This window comes from Manacus vitellinus, unplaced genomic scaffold, assembly GCF_001715985.3.
Source record: "Manacus vitellinus isolate BGI_N305 unplaced genomic scaffold, ASM171598v3 scaffold_36_pilon, whole genome shotgun sequence".
Taxonomy (NCBI): Eukaryota; Metazoa; Chordata; class Aves; order Passeriformes; family Pipridae; genus Manacus; species Manacus vitellinus.
In genome coordinates this window covers 6,185,453-6,202,799 of record NW_021940508.1, presented here as the reverse complement: position 1 = coordinate 6,202,799, position 17,347 = coordinate 6,185,453, and the positions used below count along the sequence as shown (strand labels likewise).

Genomic DNA, 17,347 nt, shown 5'->3' with positions numbered 1-17,347 from the left:
CCAGCCCCACATGGCGTGGGAAGGGAAGAAAGCACTGCTGCCAGGAGAGCTGGGTCAGGAGTGATGTGTTTTGCTGGGCACCAAGCACCAGAGACTTGGCAAGGCTGGGGGTCCCGCTGGCCTTATCCAGGCTCTGGCTTCCTTAGTTCCTGTGGGGAGCTGGAAGAACCAAGGGAAACTCTGCCCACCCCGCTGTGGTCAGGCAGGCCCCCTCCTTAAAGCCTGCACAAAGCCTGTCTGGGAGCCTGGTTTCTGTGTCTGGTGCTGCCCCCAGCTGCCCCACAGAGAGGGATGGAGTGGAGGGAAGGCAGCAATGGTGGGGATAGGGTGGGGGTATCCCTTGCCCTGGATCCAGGTGTGGCCAAGAAGCCCTAGGGCACCAGGATAGGGCTTGCAGCAGTGCCAGGTGCTGCAGGACACTGGTGGGGTGGGCGGGGCAGTGGGCACAGGGAGGACCTGAAGTGCCGTTTGATGAGGCACTCTGGGCGTTCTGCACAGCAGACACTGTACCATCCTCCTGTGACACGCTCTCCCTGAGCCCAAGAGCTCAACATGCCCAGTGCTCAGCAAGGAAGAGCCATGGGGAAGTGCACCCTCCCTTCTCCCTGCAGCATGTGGGCTGCCAGGATGGGGGTGCACAGTGCCAGGTGTCTGAAATGTCCCCTTCTCACTCATCCAGGGTCCATCCTGATCTCTGCTGCCAGGTGGCCCCTGTCTGTGGGTCAAGGGTGCCAGCTGGCTGGCCAGGGCTGGCTGGAGGTGAGCAGGTGTAACTGGAGCACGGTGCCCTCAGGCAGGTGCCTGCTGAATTATTCAGAGTCGCTCCATGCACTCTATGAGCTGATGGTGGCAGGGCACTGGCGTGGCCATTGTCTCTCACTTCCCACCCTTCCTGGGGCTGGTTTGGCCCTGGTGCACACGGAAGTGTAGAGGCATCTTCATAAAGCGCTCATTTCCCCCAGGCCCTTTGGTAGAGGGGAGCTACTGCCCATCCCCTGGGTATTTGGTGTGGGATAGATCCCCATCGTGGTGTACACCCCAGACAACTGCTCACTGAAGCAATCCCAGCTCTGGTGTAGGAAGAGAGCCCTGGCAGGCCCAGCATGCCAGCCTCCCCCTGTTGTGATGGGGCCAGGCTGTGAGCAGGATGCGGGGTGCTGGGGTTCCTGCCTCCTGCCAAGTGCCCATGTTTTGCCTGTGGAGGCAATCCCTGAGGTGAGGGGTGTTGTGAGGCAGGCCAGGGGCTGGCACCAGCACAGCAGCCTCAACCAGCATTGACTAAAAAGGAGAAGAGCAGGGAGCTGACGGCAGCGCTGAGGAATGCTTGTGCCTCCGTGCACGGCTCCATGTGTGCTGGGGGGCAGCTGGGATACACTGGGATGTCCCCCTGATCAGCTGCTGCTCCAGGGTGGGGGCACATCTCCCCCCCAGCACCTGCTCAGGAGGGGACCCTCAGCACCGGTTTGGCCCCCCCAGCGCAGTGCTGGGTCAGGGTATCCCGTGCTCTTTCCTTGCCCTGCACATGCCAGGGAGCTGCAGATGCACGGGGTGTCCGTGCTTGGCCGTGCTCCAGCTGCTGTTCTTGGCGGGGGACCAGGCCCCCAGCTCGCATGACAGCATCGGGCTGGGGCCAGCTAAATATACAGCTCCTCTGAGCGCTGTGACCTGCCAGACTGGGGTCAAGCACTAGGGCAGCATTGGCCACCCCTGGGGCTGGTGTGGAGGGGCAATGTGTCCCCTCTGTTCTCCACCCCGTGTTGGTAGGGTCTGGCTGTGTGGTGCTGACTTGAATAAGCCCTTCCTGGTGCGCCCCAATCCTGCACATGCCTGTTCTTGCAGTTGGGCTGGGATCACAGCTTATGGGGGCTGTTGTTGCCCCTCTGGGAGGTCATGGCAATGTCACAAACAAGGTGCCCTGTAAGGATGTGGATGTGTCGTCGGTACTGGGAGTCCTCAGGGTGCTGCTGTGCTGAGAGAGCCCTCCCTAGCCCTAGTGGTCCCTGGGTTGCCCTGTGCCTTGGGTATGTGGGGTGCTTAGCTCCTACCTCTAGGACTGGGGTGGAAGCTGGGTGCAGTCTGGTGCAGGGGGGTTGTGGGACTCAACCTCCTCGACACCCCTCTCCAGGTGCGGCACCGCCAGTCGGGGCAGATCATGGTGCTGAAGATGAACAAGCTGACCAGCAACCGGGGCAACATGCTGAAGGAGGTGCAGCTGATGAAGCGCCTCTCGCACCCCAACATCCTCAGGTAGGACCTGCTCCCCCGCTGCTGGCACCATTGCCCCCCTTTTCCCTAGCCTGGGGGTTTGGAGCTACTGCTGATGCTGGATTAGCTCCTGGGGCTGGTCCCTGCTGCGGCCACCCTCAGGTCCCTTCTATCTCACAGGTTCATGGGGGTGTGTGTGCACCAGGGACAGCTGCACGCACTGACAGAGGTAAGAGTGTGGCAATAACCATGAATCTTGGGATTCCTGTAAGTGTGGGGATGGGACAATATGACAATGTGACGGGACAGTTCCCTGTGGGAATACACTCTTGGCCTGTGGCACATGTACAGGGCAAGGTCTGCTGGGAGGCTGTGCTGTGGGGTGGTTGGAAGATGCTCTAGGATGAGAGATGGGCACCCAGCATTATGGGAGGGGGGATGCAGTGATGCAGTGGACCGGCTCTTTCCATCAGTACATCAATGGTGGGAACCTGGAACAGCTGCTGGACAGCCCTGTGCCCCTCTCCTGGTCCACGCGCGTCAAGCTGGCCCGCGACATTGCCTGTGGCCTACACTACCTGCACTCCAAGGGCATCTTCCACCGCGACCTCACCTCCAAGGTACAGGGTGCTCAAATTGCCCTTGTTGTCCCACACCCACGTGGCTGCCCCAGCCATGGCTGGCTGGGGAGCAGGAGGTTGCACTGTGCCCAGGCATCCTGGGAGCAGTGGCTGGTGAGGCAGGGCTGGCGCAGTTGGTGTGACAGGGGTCCTCCTGTGCCCCCAGAACTGCCTGGTGCGCTGCGAGGCCAATGGCTACACAGCTGTGGTGGGTGACTTCGGCTTGGCGGAGAAGATCCCCACCTACAGGTGCGTGGAAAGCATCCACCTATCTGGCCCATCCCTGGAGTGGGGGGTTTCCATGCCACTTGCAGCAGGAGCTGGGGAGGGATGGATATTTGGGATGCAGCTAAAAGGATAGGGATAAGGGGTAGTGGGGTGGTCCACAGCAGTGGGGACTTTTGGGGCAGATGGACACATTTGGGGTGGGCTGGAAGGGGATGAAGGGTGTGGTGTGGCTGGAGAGAGATGAGTTTGTGGGGCTGTGAGGTTAGTCCAGGAAGGGAGATGGAGATGGTGATTTGGGCTGCAGCAGCAGGAGTGTGAGGAGGTTGGACAGACAGGGGACTGATGCAGCCCCTAATACTCCACCATGTCCCCCAGTGAGGGCAGCGAGAAGGAGCCGCTGGCCATCGTGGGCTCCCCGTACTGGATGGCACCCGAGGTACTGCGTGGGGAGATCTACAATGAGAAGGTGAGGCTCTGTGGCTGCCTTTCGTGGGGCTTTACCCAGGCTTGTGCTGCCAGTGGTTTGTAGAATTTGCAGCCCTGGGGACATTTTCACACCTAGAGGGAAGGAACTGGGCTTCCAGAGCCCCTGCTGTGGCTCTGCGGGGAGGAGGAGGGCTGTGGCTTTGCAGATTGGTGGGCACATCGAGGCCATGGGGTACTCCTGTGACTCCCCACTCTCTGCAGGTCGATGTGTTTGCATACGGCATCATCCTGTGCGAGACCATCGCTCGTGTGCCAGCTGACCCCGACTACCTGCCCCGCACTGAGGTGATTCTGTGGGATGGTAACGGGTGGGGAGAGTGGTGGGCGGCAGCACCGGGGCTGGGATTGCTTCACCAAACAAGAGAAGCCATTCTCCTGTGTTGAGCAGAGCCCTATATGCAGGAGCTGCCCCACACCTCAGGGCAGAGGTGCTCTGTCCCACTTGCTGGCTGAGGAGGGATAGTCTGTGCTGGTAACCTGTCCTTGGAGCCCATAGTCAGCCTGGGTGGGAGAAGTGGACAGTTGGATTGAGGCAGAGAGCAGGAGGCATCTGTGTACCAGCATCCCCCAGCCTTACCCCAGTGTGGGGTGACACCAGGGTGTTCCCTTGCTGTGCCCCACTTGGGGTGCTTCCAGGTCCACAGTCCTGGGTGGCACACAGTCAGCATGGGGATGGGAGCCAGGCCATTTCAGGTGCCCTGGGCCATGTGGTGTCCCAGGGGACCTAACTTCACTCTTCCCCCTTTCTCCGTTGCAGGATTTTGGTCTGGATGTCACCACTTTCTGCACTATGGTGGGAATCGACTGCCCAGCGGCCTTCCTCCAGCTGGCTTTTCACTGCTGCAGTGTGAGATTCCCACCTCCATGGCCCTTCCCCACCAGGGCAGCTGGGCAGGACAGGCTGCCTTGCCTGCTCATGGGGAGAGCAGGGAGCTGCCTTTGCTGTGCAGGGCTCCCTGCAGTGCTCGGGCAGGGCACAGACCTGATGGGGAACCTCTCCTGTTCACAGATGGAGCCCACCTCCCGCCCCTCCTTCCTGGAAATCACACAGTGCCTGGAGAGCATCCTGCAGCACCAGCTTGGCACCGAGTGTGCTGGGGCCACCTTCTTCGGCATCGGGGAGAGCCTGCCTACACCTGAGACCTCAGCCACACTCGGTACGTGGGCACCCCGGGGACAGGCCATAGCAGGGTGCAAAAATGGGGGCATGTGAGGTGTCCTGTCCTACCCCATCAGCTGTAGGGGAAGGAGACAGGAGTGTGTGAGGTGTGCAGGATGGAATTGTTCCCTGTTCCTTCCTCAGGGTGCACCCCTGAGTAGTTGTGTGCCCAGCACCCAGTAGCACCCTACATGGGCAGCTGCTGGCAGCTGGTGACACATTCCTGTGCCCATGCCCAGCTGTGGCCAGGATGTCAGCCAGCTGCACCAAGCAGTCACCCCTGCGTGAGCTGGGGACACAGCACCTGCAGCCGGACCAGCGCCTGTCCCGCAGCCAGTCCGACGTGTTCGCCCCCAAACCACCTGACCAGCTGCAGCCGCTGGAGCCTAATAGTGGGGCCAGGTCCAAGGAGATGTCCCCCCGTGTCAACCCCTTCTCCCAGCGAGAGGACCTGAAGGGGGGAAAGATCAAGCTCTTTGATACGCTGAGCAAGTCGGTCATCTCGCTCACCTTGGACCTGCCGCCCCCCGCCCCGCTCGAGCTCAGCACCACTGTGACGCCCGAGCCCGCCGTGGAGGTGGAGGTGCAGTGTGACTTCTCAGCCCCCACCACCAGCCCCCGCAAGTGCCACTCTCTGCCCGCCTCTCCCGAGCTGCCCCACCAGGGGGGCCTGGCGCTGGATGTGGTGTCCCCCCATCCCACTGACAACCCCCAGCCCCCCGCCCTCCTTTCTCCCCCAGCTTGGGGACAAGCCTCCAGCCCCAGCTCCAGAGCAAAAATGCAGAGGGCCTGCGGCCTTGACAACTCTGAGCTGCCACAGCCCACCCTGCTGCCCCCCAACAGCAACTTCATCCACACGGCATCCTTGGGCACTGAGCCCTGGCAACCGGAGACACAATCCCCCAGCAGGCTCCTCATCAACAACAACCATGTGATGGTCAGCAAACCTCTGGCTTGGGGCAGCGGGCTGGAGCACGGCTCCTCCAAGCTTAGCATCACCTGTGGGGTGGCGCTGGAGCAAACGGAGCACTCAGCCATGCTGCCTGGGCACAGCTCTGGTGCCGTGCCAGAGCAGGATGAAGTGCTGCCCTGCCCTGGCTGCTGTGTGAGTCCCTTCAGCTTCAACTTTGCCTCCATCTGCCACCAGCCAGCTCCCAGCCCTCCTCGCTACCAGAACCTCAACTCTGAGACCAAGAGCCTCCTCTGCCACGACAGGGGCCAACACCAGAAAGCTCCGGCGCCAGTGCTGGCTGAGCCCAGGCTGAAGCTGCCGGAGGCACAGTCCTAGTGATGGGGATCCCGGGGAGTGGGGCTGCATCCAGCTGCCATTCACACCCCTCTGCAGCCGCAGCACTGGGCAATGCAGGAGCCTGGCACATCCCCACGGTCTGTCCTTGCCCAGTGCTTGGTGACCAGCAGCGGCCATTGTGCCATGTGCTGTAGCTGCCACAGCACTGCCCAGGCACTCGGGCACCCATCCCACCAGGATCAGCCCTGGGGCTCTGCAGGAAGCCCTGGGAGTGGGCTGGGTCTCTTCTGGGGACTGAAGTGCAATAACACCCCTGACCCAAGCACTGCCCCAAGCGGCAGGGCTGGTCCCCCGCGGGGCCCCAGGGCTCAAGCCCTGGATCCAGGACCCCCTTTCTCCAAGGGCTCACCCCTCTGCCTGCTCTTGCAGAGGGGTGTACAGTGAGCCTGCTCCTCTGGGAGAACTGGGAGTCCCCTGCACCCCGGTGGGTGAGCGGGACTGGGTTGGGGTAGAGAGGTCAGCGTGTGTATGTGTGTATTTGGGGATCCTGTGGGACTGGTGGGTGTACCCATGTGTATCCACAAGCATGTGGAGCACAGCCAGTCCCTGACATGGGGAGAGGTGGGCAGGGGGCCGGGAGAGGGGCAATGCCCATGGGCAGTGCATGGGGAGGATTGCCAACACTGGGGTTGTCCCTGCCGGCCCAATGCCAAGGGCTGGGTGCTGAGCCAGCACAATGCCTCGCAACTCCCTGCCACACAGGTTTGGGGGCAGGGTGCTGGCAGAGGGGCCAGGTACCATCCTGGCATCATGGGGATGGGGCCAGTGGGCAGCACGGCCAGGCTGCCAGGCCCCCGGCAAGGGTGGGAGCCGGCTTTCCTCCCTCCTGCATAATGCACTGGTGAATGCAGAACTCTTGTGTTTTTTATTATTATTAATAATTGCTAGTAATATATACCCAGCTTATTTAAAGTGTTCAATAAAGGTTAAATGTCCCAGCTACTCAGGCTGCTGCTTGTGTCTCTTGGATGCACATCAGATGTGGAAGGGGTCCCAGTCCCAAAAGGTTGCACAGGCTTGCCTGGGGCTTCAGGGCAACTCCTCGGGGACTGCAGGCCAGCCTGGCTTAGCCCCAGATCTCAGTGTCCCTTATGTGCCTGTCTCGGTTGAAATGGCTTCGGTCAAATTCTCATTTATTATTTAAGTTCTTTGAGTTCATTCCCTTGAGTCCATGTTTTTGGTGGTACACAAGAAAGCAAAGAGCAGATGAACTATGTCTCTTTATTGCTACAGAGTGGGTTCAGCCAGCAGACACCTCCAAAAAGCCTGTCTTTAACACCCTTTTGCTCCTCAAGCAAGCTAATTAACATAGAATTAATCAACTATATATGGCCCTATTGTAAACTGAGAGCATTTTCGCCTGATTGAACAGGACTTCCTCTGCTCTCACCTGGCTGCAGCATTACATCAGGGCTACTTTGCTTAATCTTCACATGTGCACGTGTGTAGTAACTATTTAAAGTCCTGATGAGTTGTCTCGGAAAGCATCAGTCTGCTGCAAGTGCCTGAGTTGCTTTTGCTTTGAAACACACAATCACACCATACAACCCTAAAGGTCACTGCTCTAATTTCTAATCAGCAAAAAAAAATCCCCAAACGCCAGCGCAGGCGCCGGCCAGTTCATGCTCAGCTTCGCTCCTTGGGCACCGAGGCTTTGCTGAGCCTTTTGAGTGCGGGGTCGCCTGAAAGCTGTAGCCAAGCTGCTCCTTCGATGGGGTCCGGTAGCAAATGCCTGTTGCGGGGAGGGGACTGGCTGGGCCTGGGGCTGTGGCACCCCTGACTCCCGCTCCTTGCATGCCAACACCGCACCTCGCTCAGCTCTGGGGATGTGGCATGGCTGCAGCGTTGAGTATCAGGGCTGGCTCCACTGTGTCCCGGTCCAGGCTCCCCATTGCCCACCAGACTCTGTGCCAGGAAGACCCAGGGTGTCCCATGCAGGTGTGGGGCTGGGCTGTGGTGCCCACACTGCTCTGCTGAAGCACATCAGCTGGGGGGCAAACAGCCACTGCTGCCTATGTGATACCCGAGCATCACTGGGCATCCCTGAGAAGGACTTGGGCAGCCAGGGGGGCCAGCGGTCTGTAGGGGGAAGTAGTTTGCCTGAATGGGTGGAACATCCCAGGCAGGAACGTAGCAAGGCTGGAGCAGAGGCAGTGCAGGGTGCAGGTGCTGCAAGGGAAGGCAGAGGAGGGTGAGGGTGAGATGTCACCCAGCCTCCAAGACATGCAACAGGGCTGGAAAGGCATCTTGGAAAGGGTTTTCCCCCATTTTGCCCCTTTGCTGAGCCACAGCTTCAGGGAGTCCTCTAAAACTACCACAGACCAGGGCCTTCTATGGCAGTGAGGGGATGGAGGCAGGCTCCAAGGGGCAGGGTCAACATGCCCCAGGCAGTGACACAGGCTCCCTGCTTTCCTCCATGCATACCCCACGGGCCCCATGCACCCCAGGCTCGGCAGAACCTGGTGGGGGCACACTCACCACAGCAATACTGGGGCCAGAAGCCATCATCATTTGAAAGGGGAGCTTGGCCCCGCTGCCTTCTCACAGATCCAGAAGTGCAGGTCATGGGGGCCGGTGCACTGGGCAGGTTTGATGTTTCCACGGCTTATTATGGCACACGACCCATTCGACTTTGACTGCCATGGCCTGGACGGGGAAGCAACACATCAGGGGTTGACACCTTCTGCCCACAACCCCTGCTGTGACGACTGCCTCTTGTAGCTCGAACAAGAGGGGTTGGATGCTACAGTCAGATAGGGGATCCCCCAGTCCTCCCCTAATGATTTCACAGGCTGAAGGCTCAGCTGACAGGTCGCTGCCCTTCCTCAGGCAGGCTAAGAAATGCCTCTACAGAGGGTTTGCAGTGCTTGTGACTCCCCTTAGGCTCCCTCCTGTTTGACTTGGCCTCACTGCTGGACATTTTTTCATCCCTCCGGTGGGGAGAGCCCAGTCCTTCCTGAGGGCACATGGACAGCTGGAGGAGCTGCCCTGGGCTGTGGGTCTACACTGGGTGCAGTCCCCCATTTGGGGGGTGAGGGTTGAAGGTGAAGGGGCAGGCAGTGAGCAGGGGCTGGGTACCCAGCACCTGGCCAGACGGGTCTGTTCCTCCCCACTGCTCTCAGACACTGCAAGAGGAAGCAGCAACAAGCTGACAAGTGGGTGCACGTGGAGGGGAGGAGCATTCTCTGTGGGCGGGAAGGCTTGATTTCCTCTCCCGGAGGAATCAAGGAGGCACGTGAGGGATAGAGATTGTGCTCAAACACGTTGTCTAGACCCCAAATAAAACTTGAGGTTTCTTTTGTCCACTTTTGCTACCGCCTGCTTCGTATGCCCTGCATGTACACCCCCAAGTCTTCACTTTGCATCTTCATGTGCTGTACGCATCTCACCACACCATTGCACCCACCTTCCCTCAGCCCCTGCTGCTCTGATGCTCTTAGTTTCCCAGTGCCTGTGCCCAGAACTGGGTACTAGTGGGATTTAAAACACTTCCTAAAGTTGTGCTGGGGTTGAGGAGTTTTGGCAAGAGGCTGTGCTGCCAGGTACCTTTCATAAAGGGAGCCATCCACCCAGAACCAGGCATCGGAGAGCCCCTCGCCATCTGGGTCCTCTTCCTCCAGCCAGCCATAGTCATACCAGGGGAAGCCGCTCTTCTGCAGTCCGATCCAATATGGGACATCTGCATTCTTCAGGAAGGTCTGGGGAAGAATAAAAAGGGCCTTTTCACATTTTTTCCATGGTACCTATGTATTGCAGTGTTTGCAGGGAGTGATCATCTCCCCAAGGAGACCCTGGGGCTAGAGCTTCTTGGAGCAGGACAACTGAGCAGCCGAGGTGCCCTGCTCCAGCTTGGGCAGCACCAAGGGGGGGCAGAGCCTCTGCTTCATGTCCATCACCAGCCATGTGCTCCAGAGATCAGCCTTGCACCCTCCAGTGTTTTGGCATAGCAGGGGCCTCCAGAACAGTGCTAGCCCATCTAGTGACCCCAGGTCTGGATACACCCTTTCCTGCCCTCAGCTCCCCCAGCACCCTACCGGCACAGTCCAGCGAGTCCAGGATTTGGTGATCAGGAGCTGAGAATATGTTCTCTCACACTCATCTCTGCTGTCCTCCCATGTCTTCTTTTCTGAGGAGATGAAGAGGCACTTGCCCCTATACAGCAGCCAGCCGGAGGGGCAGCAATCTGCGGGCAGGGGCACAGCTCAGATGCTTGATCAGACACAGATGCCCTGGGGGGAACCAGGAACAACCCCACATCTTCCCAGCAGATATCACAGGCTCAGCCTCTGCTCCAGACATAGCTTCAGCCTCAGACCACCCTGCCCCCACCACTTGACCAAAAAAAGCCAGTGCTCGTGCCTTGGCACTGCACCTGCTGAGGGATGCCAGTCACCCAGGACACCCCATCCCTGCTCCATCATCTCCCTACCTATAGCTGTGCAGGAGCGCAGGACAGCCACGGTGCTCTCGCTGTTGTTGAGCTTCCCCTGCACCTCCTGCATCTCCTTCTCCGTCTTGCCCAGGACCCCCCTGACGTGCCCCAGCTCGGCGCTCATTCTATCCAGCTCCAGCTGGCTGATGTTGCCCTCGTGCCACGCTCGCTGCAGCTCCTCTCTGGCCCATGCCAGCTCCACCCGTGCCTGCTCCAGGCTCTGCTCCTGAGTGCTCAGCTCCTGTGACAGGCGGCCCTGCTCGGCTGCATGGTTGTGGGAGGCGTCTGCACGGTGCGGGGCGTGACCTGCCAGTCTGGGGACAGAAGGGGTGATCTGAAACACGGGCACGGGACAGCCTGGGTGTGGGACTGACCCCATTTGGGGCAGGTAGGATGGGCAGGGCAAGGCAGGGTGTTGTCCATGTTGAACGGGAAAGGATGGAAAGGAAGGACACAGCAGCAAAGCGTATGGTTAAGGGCTGGACAGGACTTGGGAGGGGAGAGTGGGGCAGGGGCAGGATGGGGTGTGGGACCAGGTACAGCAGGGCAGGGGCAGGCAGAGTGCAGAAATATGAGGCTGGGCAATGCCAAGATGGGAAGAAAAAGGAGCAGAAACAGAGGGCAAGGTGGGGAAGGTGGGTGATGGGAGGCAGGAGGAATGCCTATCCTGAGAGGGATACAGGACAGCTTGTGGCAGACAGGGAAGAGGGACTCAGCCAGGAGCAGCATGCATGGGCATGCCCCTATTCACTCCATGCTCAACCACGGCACCTACCCCAGCACAGCTGCCTCCCTGCCCCAGCCACCCCCAGCCCCAGACGTGCCCAGACCCCTGACTCACAGCAAGCCCCCAGGGCCACAGTGGCCACCAGCAGCAGGCAGATTATCAGCAGCCCCACTGGGATGCACCACCGCCGGGACCAGTGGCCTGCAAGACACAACAGACATCACCTGGAGACCTGGAAAACCCCTGGCAATCCCCATGCCTATTGCCTGCAGACAGTGCTGTGGTGACGTGATGGCACAAGTGGCATGGTGTAGGCATTTCCTCTCTTAAAGGATGGGAATGGGAGCACCCCAAAACACCACCCACTACCCATGCCAAGACCTCGCTTGGTGCCCTGTATTCCAGCTGGGTACTCACCTGGGTTGGGCTGGGCCCCGTCCCCGTCCTGCCCTGCCGGCACCGGCTGTGTGTTCTCGTGGGGGCTCTCTGCCTCATCCATGCCAAGGGCTGTGGGAGGAAGGCAGGGGAGAGAGGCTGAGTCCGTGAGGTTGGGGATGGCAGGAGCAGAGTGGCATGGTCTGTGGGCTCTCACCTGCCTCCAGTGCCTGGCTGGCCATGCTCCGGCCTCCCATCACTTTGGCAAACCTCAGGTCAGCATAAACCATGCTCTGGGCCATGTGGGCAAGTGCTGGGCAAGCCCTGAGCTGTTCAGGCTCCCACTCTGCCCTTGGGGTGCCTTTCTGGGATGGTCCTGCTCCTGGTGATTGCACTGCGTCTCGGAGGTGCAAAGGAGAAGTGCAGCCAGCATCTGCAGAAGCAGAAGTTTGCTCTGCGTTGTAGCAGATGGGACCACTGAAGCACAGCCGCAGGTATCAGCACCCTCTCATTGGTCCCAGAAATATCAGCCCCTCCCCTCCCACGCTCCAGAAGTCCTTGTGGTCCCCCTGGGCACGCAGTAGGGCCAGGGCAGCACAGCCTGAGGTCACGGCTGTGGCAGAGCAAGGACCCAGATCCTTGGGTCAGGGGAGAGCAAGGGGAGAGCAGGGAAATCCTCAACACAGGAGCACATTGCCCTGTGGACAGCTCTGTGGAGGGCTGGAGGTCTTCACAGATTCAGATTTTCTCTCCCAGCCTCTGAGAATGGGAATTTCCCCACTATGTAGCGTGTGCCACTGCCTCTCATCCTCTTCCTGTTCCCCTCCTAGAAGAAGTAAGCTTTGGCATTGCTCCAAACCTCTCCCACACAGTTGCATAGAGCAATGACATCCACTTTGCCTTCCCTGCCTAAGACCACGACCCCAGAACCCACAGAACCTCCTTCTTGGTCCCTCCAGCCTCTCAGCATCTCAGAGATCTCTACTGAACTTCATCCAGAGAAAGGTAGGTTTCAAAATGGACACTGAGTTGGGGACCAGTTGGGCACACCTGGATGCAGCCAGTCCCTGGAACAGGACTGGAGGTGCACAGTGGTGCTGTTGGAGCACAGCGTTACAAGGCTGTAGTGGGTTGGTTTTGTGGACTTTTTAGGCCTTCCTTAGCAACGGGGTCAGAAATCTAGGGAAGTATTCCATATCATCCCTTTCCATAACACAACATATAAAAAGGCACAGATTAGACAGTTCACTCTCTTCTCTCTTCCAGTGGCTGAAGGAGACAGGTCTCTCCATAGATGGGCTTTGCTTGTATAGTTCAGGGCCTGCTGCTCAGACCTGCCATTATCTCCATTCCATTTGAGAGGCGTGGGGAGTTAGTTCTGCTGTCTCATTCAGGCAAGTATTTAATTGGTTTTTGTATTTATTTGCTAGCTCTCTATTAATGGGTATATTTGGAGGATATTTGTTTTTAGGTTTTTTTCATCCTTGTTTCCCCCTCCCTTTTCCCTTTTCCCCCCTCGGGAGCTCCCTATTGTGTATAATATATTCAAATTGTATATATATTTGTAAATATATGTAATATATATATATATTTGATATAATCCCGTTTCGTTCGGACTCCTTTCAGGCTTTTTTCTGTGGTTCATTTTTTTTTCCTTGCTTGGGGAGATCAAGAAGGGGGAGGAGACAGCTTGGACTTGGCAGGAGAGCCAGGCCAAACTGGTACAAAGGCCACTGCCCATCACCTCTGCAAGAGCAAGGGAAGTCCTTCATCAGTGGAGAAAGGCAAAAATGACAGCCAACTTCAAAAGGGACAGGAAGGAGGTTTGGAAAGCTAAGGGTTGGACAGCCTCCACTCAGTCTCCTGGAAGAAAATGGAGCATATCCTCTTGGGCATGCAGGTGCCCAGGCCCAGGGAGGACATGCTGGGGAAAGGCCAGTGGGATGTATCGGGTGGCTGCCCAATATTCCTGCTACTGCTTGGGACCACTGAGCTGGGTACAATGGAAGAGTAATGAGACCATTTATCATGACACTTCAAGATCTGAGACATGATTTTCCATGGTGTCCTTGCTGACAGAGTGGGGGCATGTGACCATAATGAGAGGAGAAGTGAAAGCTCATGCTGCAATGTGGAAATCCCTTTTAGGCATTAAGGCAAACATTTCCACACAGCAGCGATGCTCCAATTCTGGAGCAGAGCACAAAGAAGAGGGAAACTCCATCCTGGATGGGGTCAGCACCAAAGCCATCTCTTCCCCCCTGTAAGCCAGCCCTGCCCTAGGGAATTAAGTCAATTCTCCATAGGCAAGGCCTGCAGCTCTGCCCAGTGCCCCAGCCCCGAGCTGCACTGCCCCCTCCACTGCCGTCCCAGGGGACCCCTTAGCAGTTTCCGGGGGTGGAATGAAACAGGATGGTGTTGCTGGGCCAATGGCAGGGCGCCAGTGTCGTGGCTGTACTTTCCCATCTGCCACACCTCCTTACACTTTTGCTTCTGCGGAAACTAGCTGTACTTTTTCTCTGCAGCAGCAGCAGCGCCCTCGGGGCCATTGGGGTGGCCCGGGCATGGCGCAGAACGTGGTCTACGCCGACCTGAAATTTGCTGAGGGGTCTCCATCCACTGTCCCCGATGAAGACGACAGCCCCTACGAGAACGTGCTGCCAGGGCCGGTGACAGCAGTGCCCAGTCCAGGTGGGAACCCGGACACAGCCACTGCCGTGGGGATGCCCCTGTGCGGGGTGGGCATCGGGTGATGGCAGGGATGATGCCCAGGGGTGCTTGTCTTTTGCAGAGCGCTCGCCCCGGCGATGGCACATCCCCAAAGCGCTGCTGCCAGCCAGCCTGGTCCTGCTCCTGCTGCTGCTGGTGGCCACCGTGGCCCTGGGGGCTTGCTGTGAGTCAGGGGGATGGCCGTGGGTTGGGGGCTAGCGAGAAGGGGTGTTGGGCTGGGCCAGTGACGAGCTGCAGGGGGTTTGTCAGGGATGAGGGGTGCCTGAGGCTGGGGGTCCAGGACTAGTTGCTTCCTCTTTCACGGCTACATGAGCTGCCTCCCACTACCTTCCCACTCCCTCCTACTCCCCCCCACTGCCTCCCACAGCCTTCCCACTGCCTCCCATTGTCCTCCCCCTGTCTTACCACTACCTTCTAATGCCTCTCACTGCCTCCCACTCCCTGTCACTGCTTCCCATTGCCTCCCACTGTCTTCCCACTACTCCCCATTGCCTGCCATTGCCTCCCACAGCTTCCCACTCCCTCTCACTCCCTGTTACTGCTTCCCATTGTCTCCCACTGTCTTCCCACTGCCTTTCTACTGCCTTCCCACTGCCTCCCATTGCATTCCCACTGCCTCCTGCTGCCTTCCTGTTGTCTCTCACTCACTCTCTTTGCCTTCTTATTGCCTCCCACAGCCTCTCACTGCCTTCACACTGCCTCCTACTCCCTCCCACTGCCTCCCACTCCCTCTCACTGCCTTCCCACCACTTCCTATTGTCTTCCACTTCTTGGATTGCCTACCACTACCTCCCACTAGCCTTCTCATTGCCTCCCCTTGCCTTCCCACTGTCTCCCACTGCCTCCTACTGCCTGCCATTGTCTCCCCTCCACCTGCCACCATTGGGACTTCCTTTCCCTTCTCATTGAAACCCCCAGGACAATCTCTACCCACAGACAGGCACTCCTATCTCATTCTCCCTTGCAAGTCCCATGGCCCAGCTGTCCCATGCCCATGACTCAGCTCACTGCCCTACCCCCAGACTGGCAGGTCACCCGCAGCCTGCAGGACACCTCCCGCAACTATGCAGCCGAGCAGGGCCGCCTGTCACAGGAGCTGAGCACTCAGAAGCAGAGCCTGGAGCAGGCAGAGCTGGAGCTGGCGTGGGCCAGAGAGGAGCTGCAGCGAGCATGGCACGAGGGCAACATCAGCCAGCTGGAGCTGGATAGAATGAGCGCCGAGCTGGGGCACGTCAGGGGGGTCCTGGGCAAGATGGAGAAGGAGATGCAGGAGGTGCAGGGGAAGCTCAACAACAGCGAGAGTACTGTGAGCAGCCTGCGCGCCTGTGTGAATACAGGTAGAGTTGTGATGGGGCGGGGGCAGAGGCAATGTTGCTCTTGGGCAGATGCAGGGGTTGATCTCGGCCGGGCTGGGCCCCTCGAGCATCTGTGGGAGGATAAGTGTCTGACCTGTGCCCCTGTCCCCAGAGTGCTGCCCCTCAGGCTGGGTGCTCTACAGGAGCAAGTGTCTCTTCATCTCTGTGCAGAAGAAGACCTGGCAGAGAAGCAAGGATGACTGCAAAGCAAAATCCGCTGAACTGCTCATCCAAGATAGCTTGCTACCATTGACAGTACCGGTACAGAGCAGGGGTATTGTGGTACCCTAGGAGGGTGGGACTGGGCAGAGTCCCACCGGGACAGCTACAGCAGTATCTGTGGAGGTGCTGGGGTAGCACCATGAGCCCCAGGTTTCCTTTCCAGAAGTCTGGGAGGAGGAGCACAGCCGACCCTGGCGCTCCTGGGCACCAGGCAAGTGCTAGTCATGAAGCAGGTGGCTGACAGCTTCTCTTCTTCCAGCATTTTGTGGAGGAGTCTACTGAAAACTACTGGATTGGACCAAGCATTTATTATAACACAAAGGCATCTTCTGAATGGCAGGACAGAAGTCAAACCTGGTAAGTACGAGAGTGCTGGGTGCAAGCACCTGCCCTTTTCCCACACCAGAAAGGTGCTGATTTGACCCTGTTACATCCCCCAGCAAAGGGGATGATGGTCCCCCAAGGGAAGGGGGTCAGGGCAGAGCTCAGCTGTGGAGTGTACTGCCAGATTTCCAAGTGGCAGAGCAGAAAACTGGGAGGAGGAATGCAACCCTTCCTCAGACTGGTCCCAGTGCCAGGCACCCTGCCTGCCCCAGCGGCACTGAGAGCTATGGGAAGTGGTTTCTATAGCAAGGATGTTGTCACTGCTATTCTGAGATGTGCCCTCTTTCCTAGGAATACAATGTGCAGGGTAATAGAATATGGGAAAATCAGGCATATATCGTGCCGGTATTCCTTTCAGTGGATCTGCGAGAAATCCCCGAAATTGAGCAGCACATCTGAGGCCCAACCTCCTCTCCTGGACAAGATCTGACTGCTGACACTCTACTCCACCTCTGGACTTGGCGACAGGAGCTGGGGATGCACCCCAAGACTCTGTTCCCTGTGCATGCATTGCCTCAACTGCATTACAAAGCACTGGGAAAGAGGGTCTGTATTTTAAAGGCTAGAAAAGAAACCTTATTTCGCTTTCTTACACTCATACATACACTTATCACACCACCTTGCACTGTGTCTCTGTGTGTTCCTGTGTGCCCTGGCCAGCACACCCTGCAGTGATCCAAGTCTCCAGTGCAAAGCCCAGCTCCCACTTTCTGTGCTCCCCCAAGGCTGCCCGGGGAGAACTGTGCAGGATCTGCCATTTGCATTTTCTTGGAGCTGTGGGATGACACATTGGTATCCCTCAGTCTGTCCATTTTGGGGACTTCTGTGGATTTACAGCCTGTCTCTTCTCTTGGCATTAATAGCTCTCATCCTGCCCTTTTTCCTGCCTCCATCACCTGCCCAGGGCTTTGGGCTGGGTCTTGCCTGGGAAGAGCGCAGGCAGTGGTGCCATCAGCATGAGAAAATGCTGGGAAGCCACGAGACCATATGGGAGATGGGGAAGCTCTGGGGAGCCTTGAGAACATTGAAGTTGAATAAGGAAACCCTGAAACCATGGGAGAAAAAAAGGTGCAATGAAGAGCCCTGAGACCATGGGGGTGAATGCAGTAACCCTG

At 58.3% G+C, this 17,347-nt stretch overlaps 3 protein-coding genes across 3 annotated transcripts; 2 read left to right on the top strand and 1 right to left on the bottom strand.

Moving 5' to 3' along the window:
• The first annotated feature begins 660 nt into the window (after positions 1–660).
• On the top strand, positions 661–6,949 carry TESK1 (testis associated actin remodelling kinase 1). Its single transcript, XM_029961548.1, has 10 exons — positions 661–759; positions 2,126–2,247; positions 2,386–2,434; positions 2,679–2,825; positions 2,992–3,074; positions 3,429–3,519; positions 3,741–3,824; positions 4,297–4,386; positions 4,549–4,696; positions 4,938–6,949. The coding sequence occupies exons 2-10, from the start codon at positions 2,153–2,155 to the stop codon at positions 5,984–5,986; spliced, it is 1,836 nt and encodes a 611-aa protein (XP_029817408.1). The 5' UTR covers positions 661–759; positions 2,126–2,152; the 3' UTR covers positions 5,987–6,949.
• Positions 6,950–8,514: 1,565 nt separating this feature from the next.
• Positions 8,515–11,843, bottom strand: LOC103761170 (B-cell differentiation antigen CD72). The gene is given in 8 exon segments (XM_018077172.3): positions 8,515–8,653; positions 9,554–9,705; positions 10,042–10,190; positions 10,437–10,728; positions 10,731–10,753; positions 11,281–11,367; positions 11,584–11,673; positions 11,759–11,843. Coding segments are annotated over 8 exon segments (1,017 nt in total).
• A 2,262-nt stretch (positions 11,844–14,105) lies between these two features.
• On the top strand, positions 14,106–16,765 carry LOC103761171 (B-cell differentiation antigen CD72). Its single transcript, XM_018077218.1, has 6 exons — positions 14,106–14,232; positions 14,333–14,434; positions 15,294–15,608; positions 15,739–15,887; positions 16,108–16,205; positions 16,524–16,765. The coding sequence occupies exons 1-6, from the start codon at positions 14,106–14,108 to the stop codon at positions 16,660–16,662; spliced, it is 930 nt and encodes a 309-aa protein (XP_017932707.1). The 3' UTR covers positions 16,663–16,765.
• The last annotated feature ends 582 nt before the right edge of the window (positions 16,766–17,347 follow it).

Coding starts and splice junctions, on each gene's coding strand:
- TESK1 (XM_029961548.1), top strand. CDS start 2,153: ATGGTGCTGAAGATGAACAAGCTGACCAGCAACCGGGGCAACATGCTG. Junction 3,825..4,296: donor ACTACCTGCCCCGCACTGAG/GTGATTCTGTGG, acceptor TCTCCGTTGCAG/GATTTTGGTCTGGATGTCAC. Junction 4,387..4,548: donor TGGCTTTTCACTGCTGCAGT/GTGAGATTCCCA, acceptor TCCTGTTCACAG/ATGGAGCCCACCTCCCGCCC.
- LOC103761171 (XM_018077218.1), top strand. CDS start 14,106: ATGGCGCAGAACGTGGTCTACGCCGACCTGAAATTTGCTGAGGGGTCT. Junction 14,233..14,332: donor GACAGCAGTGCCCAGTCCAG/GTGGGAACCCGG, acceptor TGTCTTTTGCAG/AGCGCTCGCCCCGGCGATGG. Junction 16,206..16,523: donor CAGGACAGAAGTCAAACCTG/GTAAGTACGAGA, acceptor CCTCTTTCCTAG/GAATACAATGTGCAGGGTAA.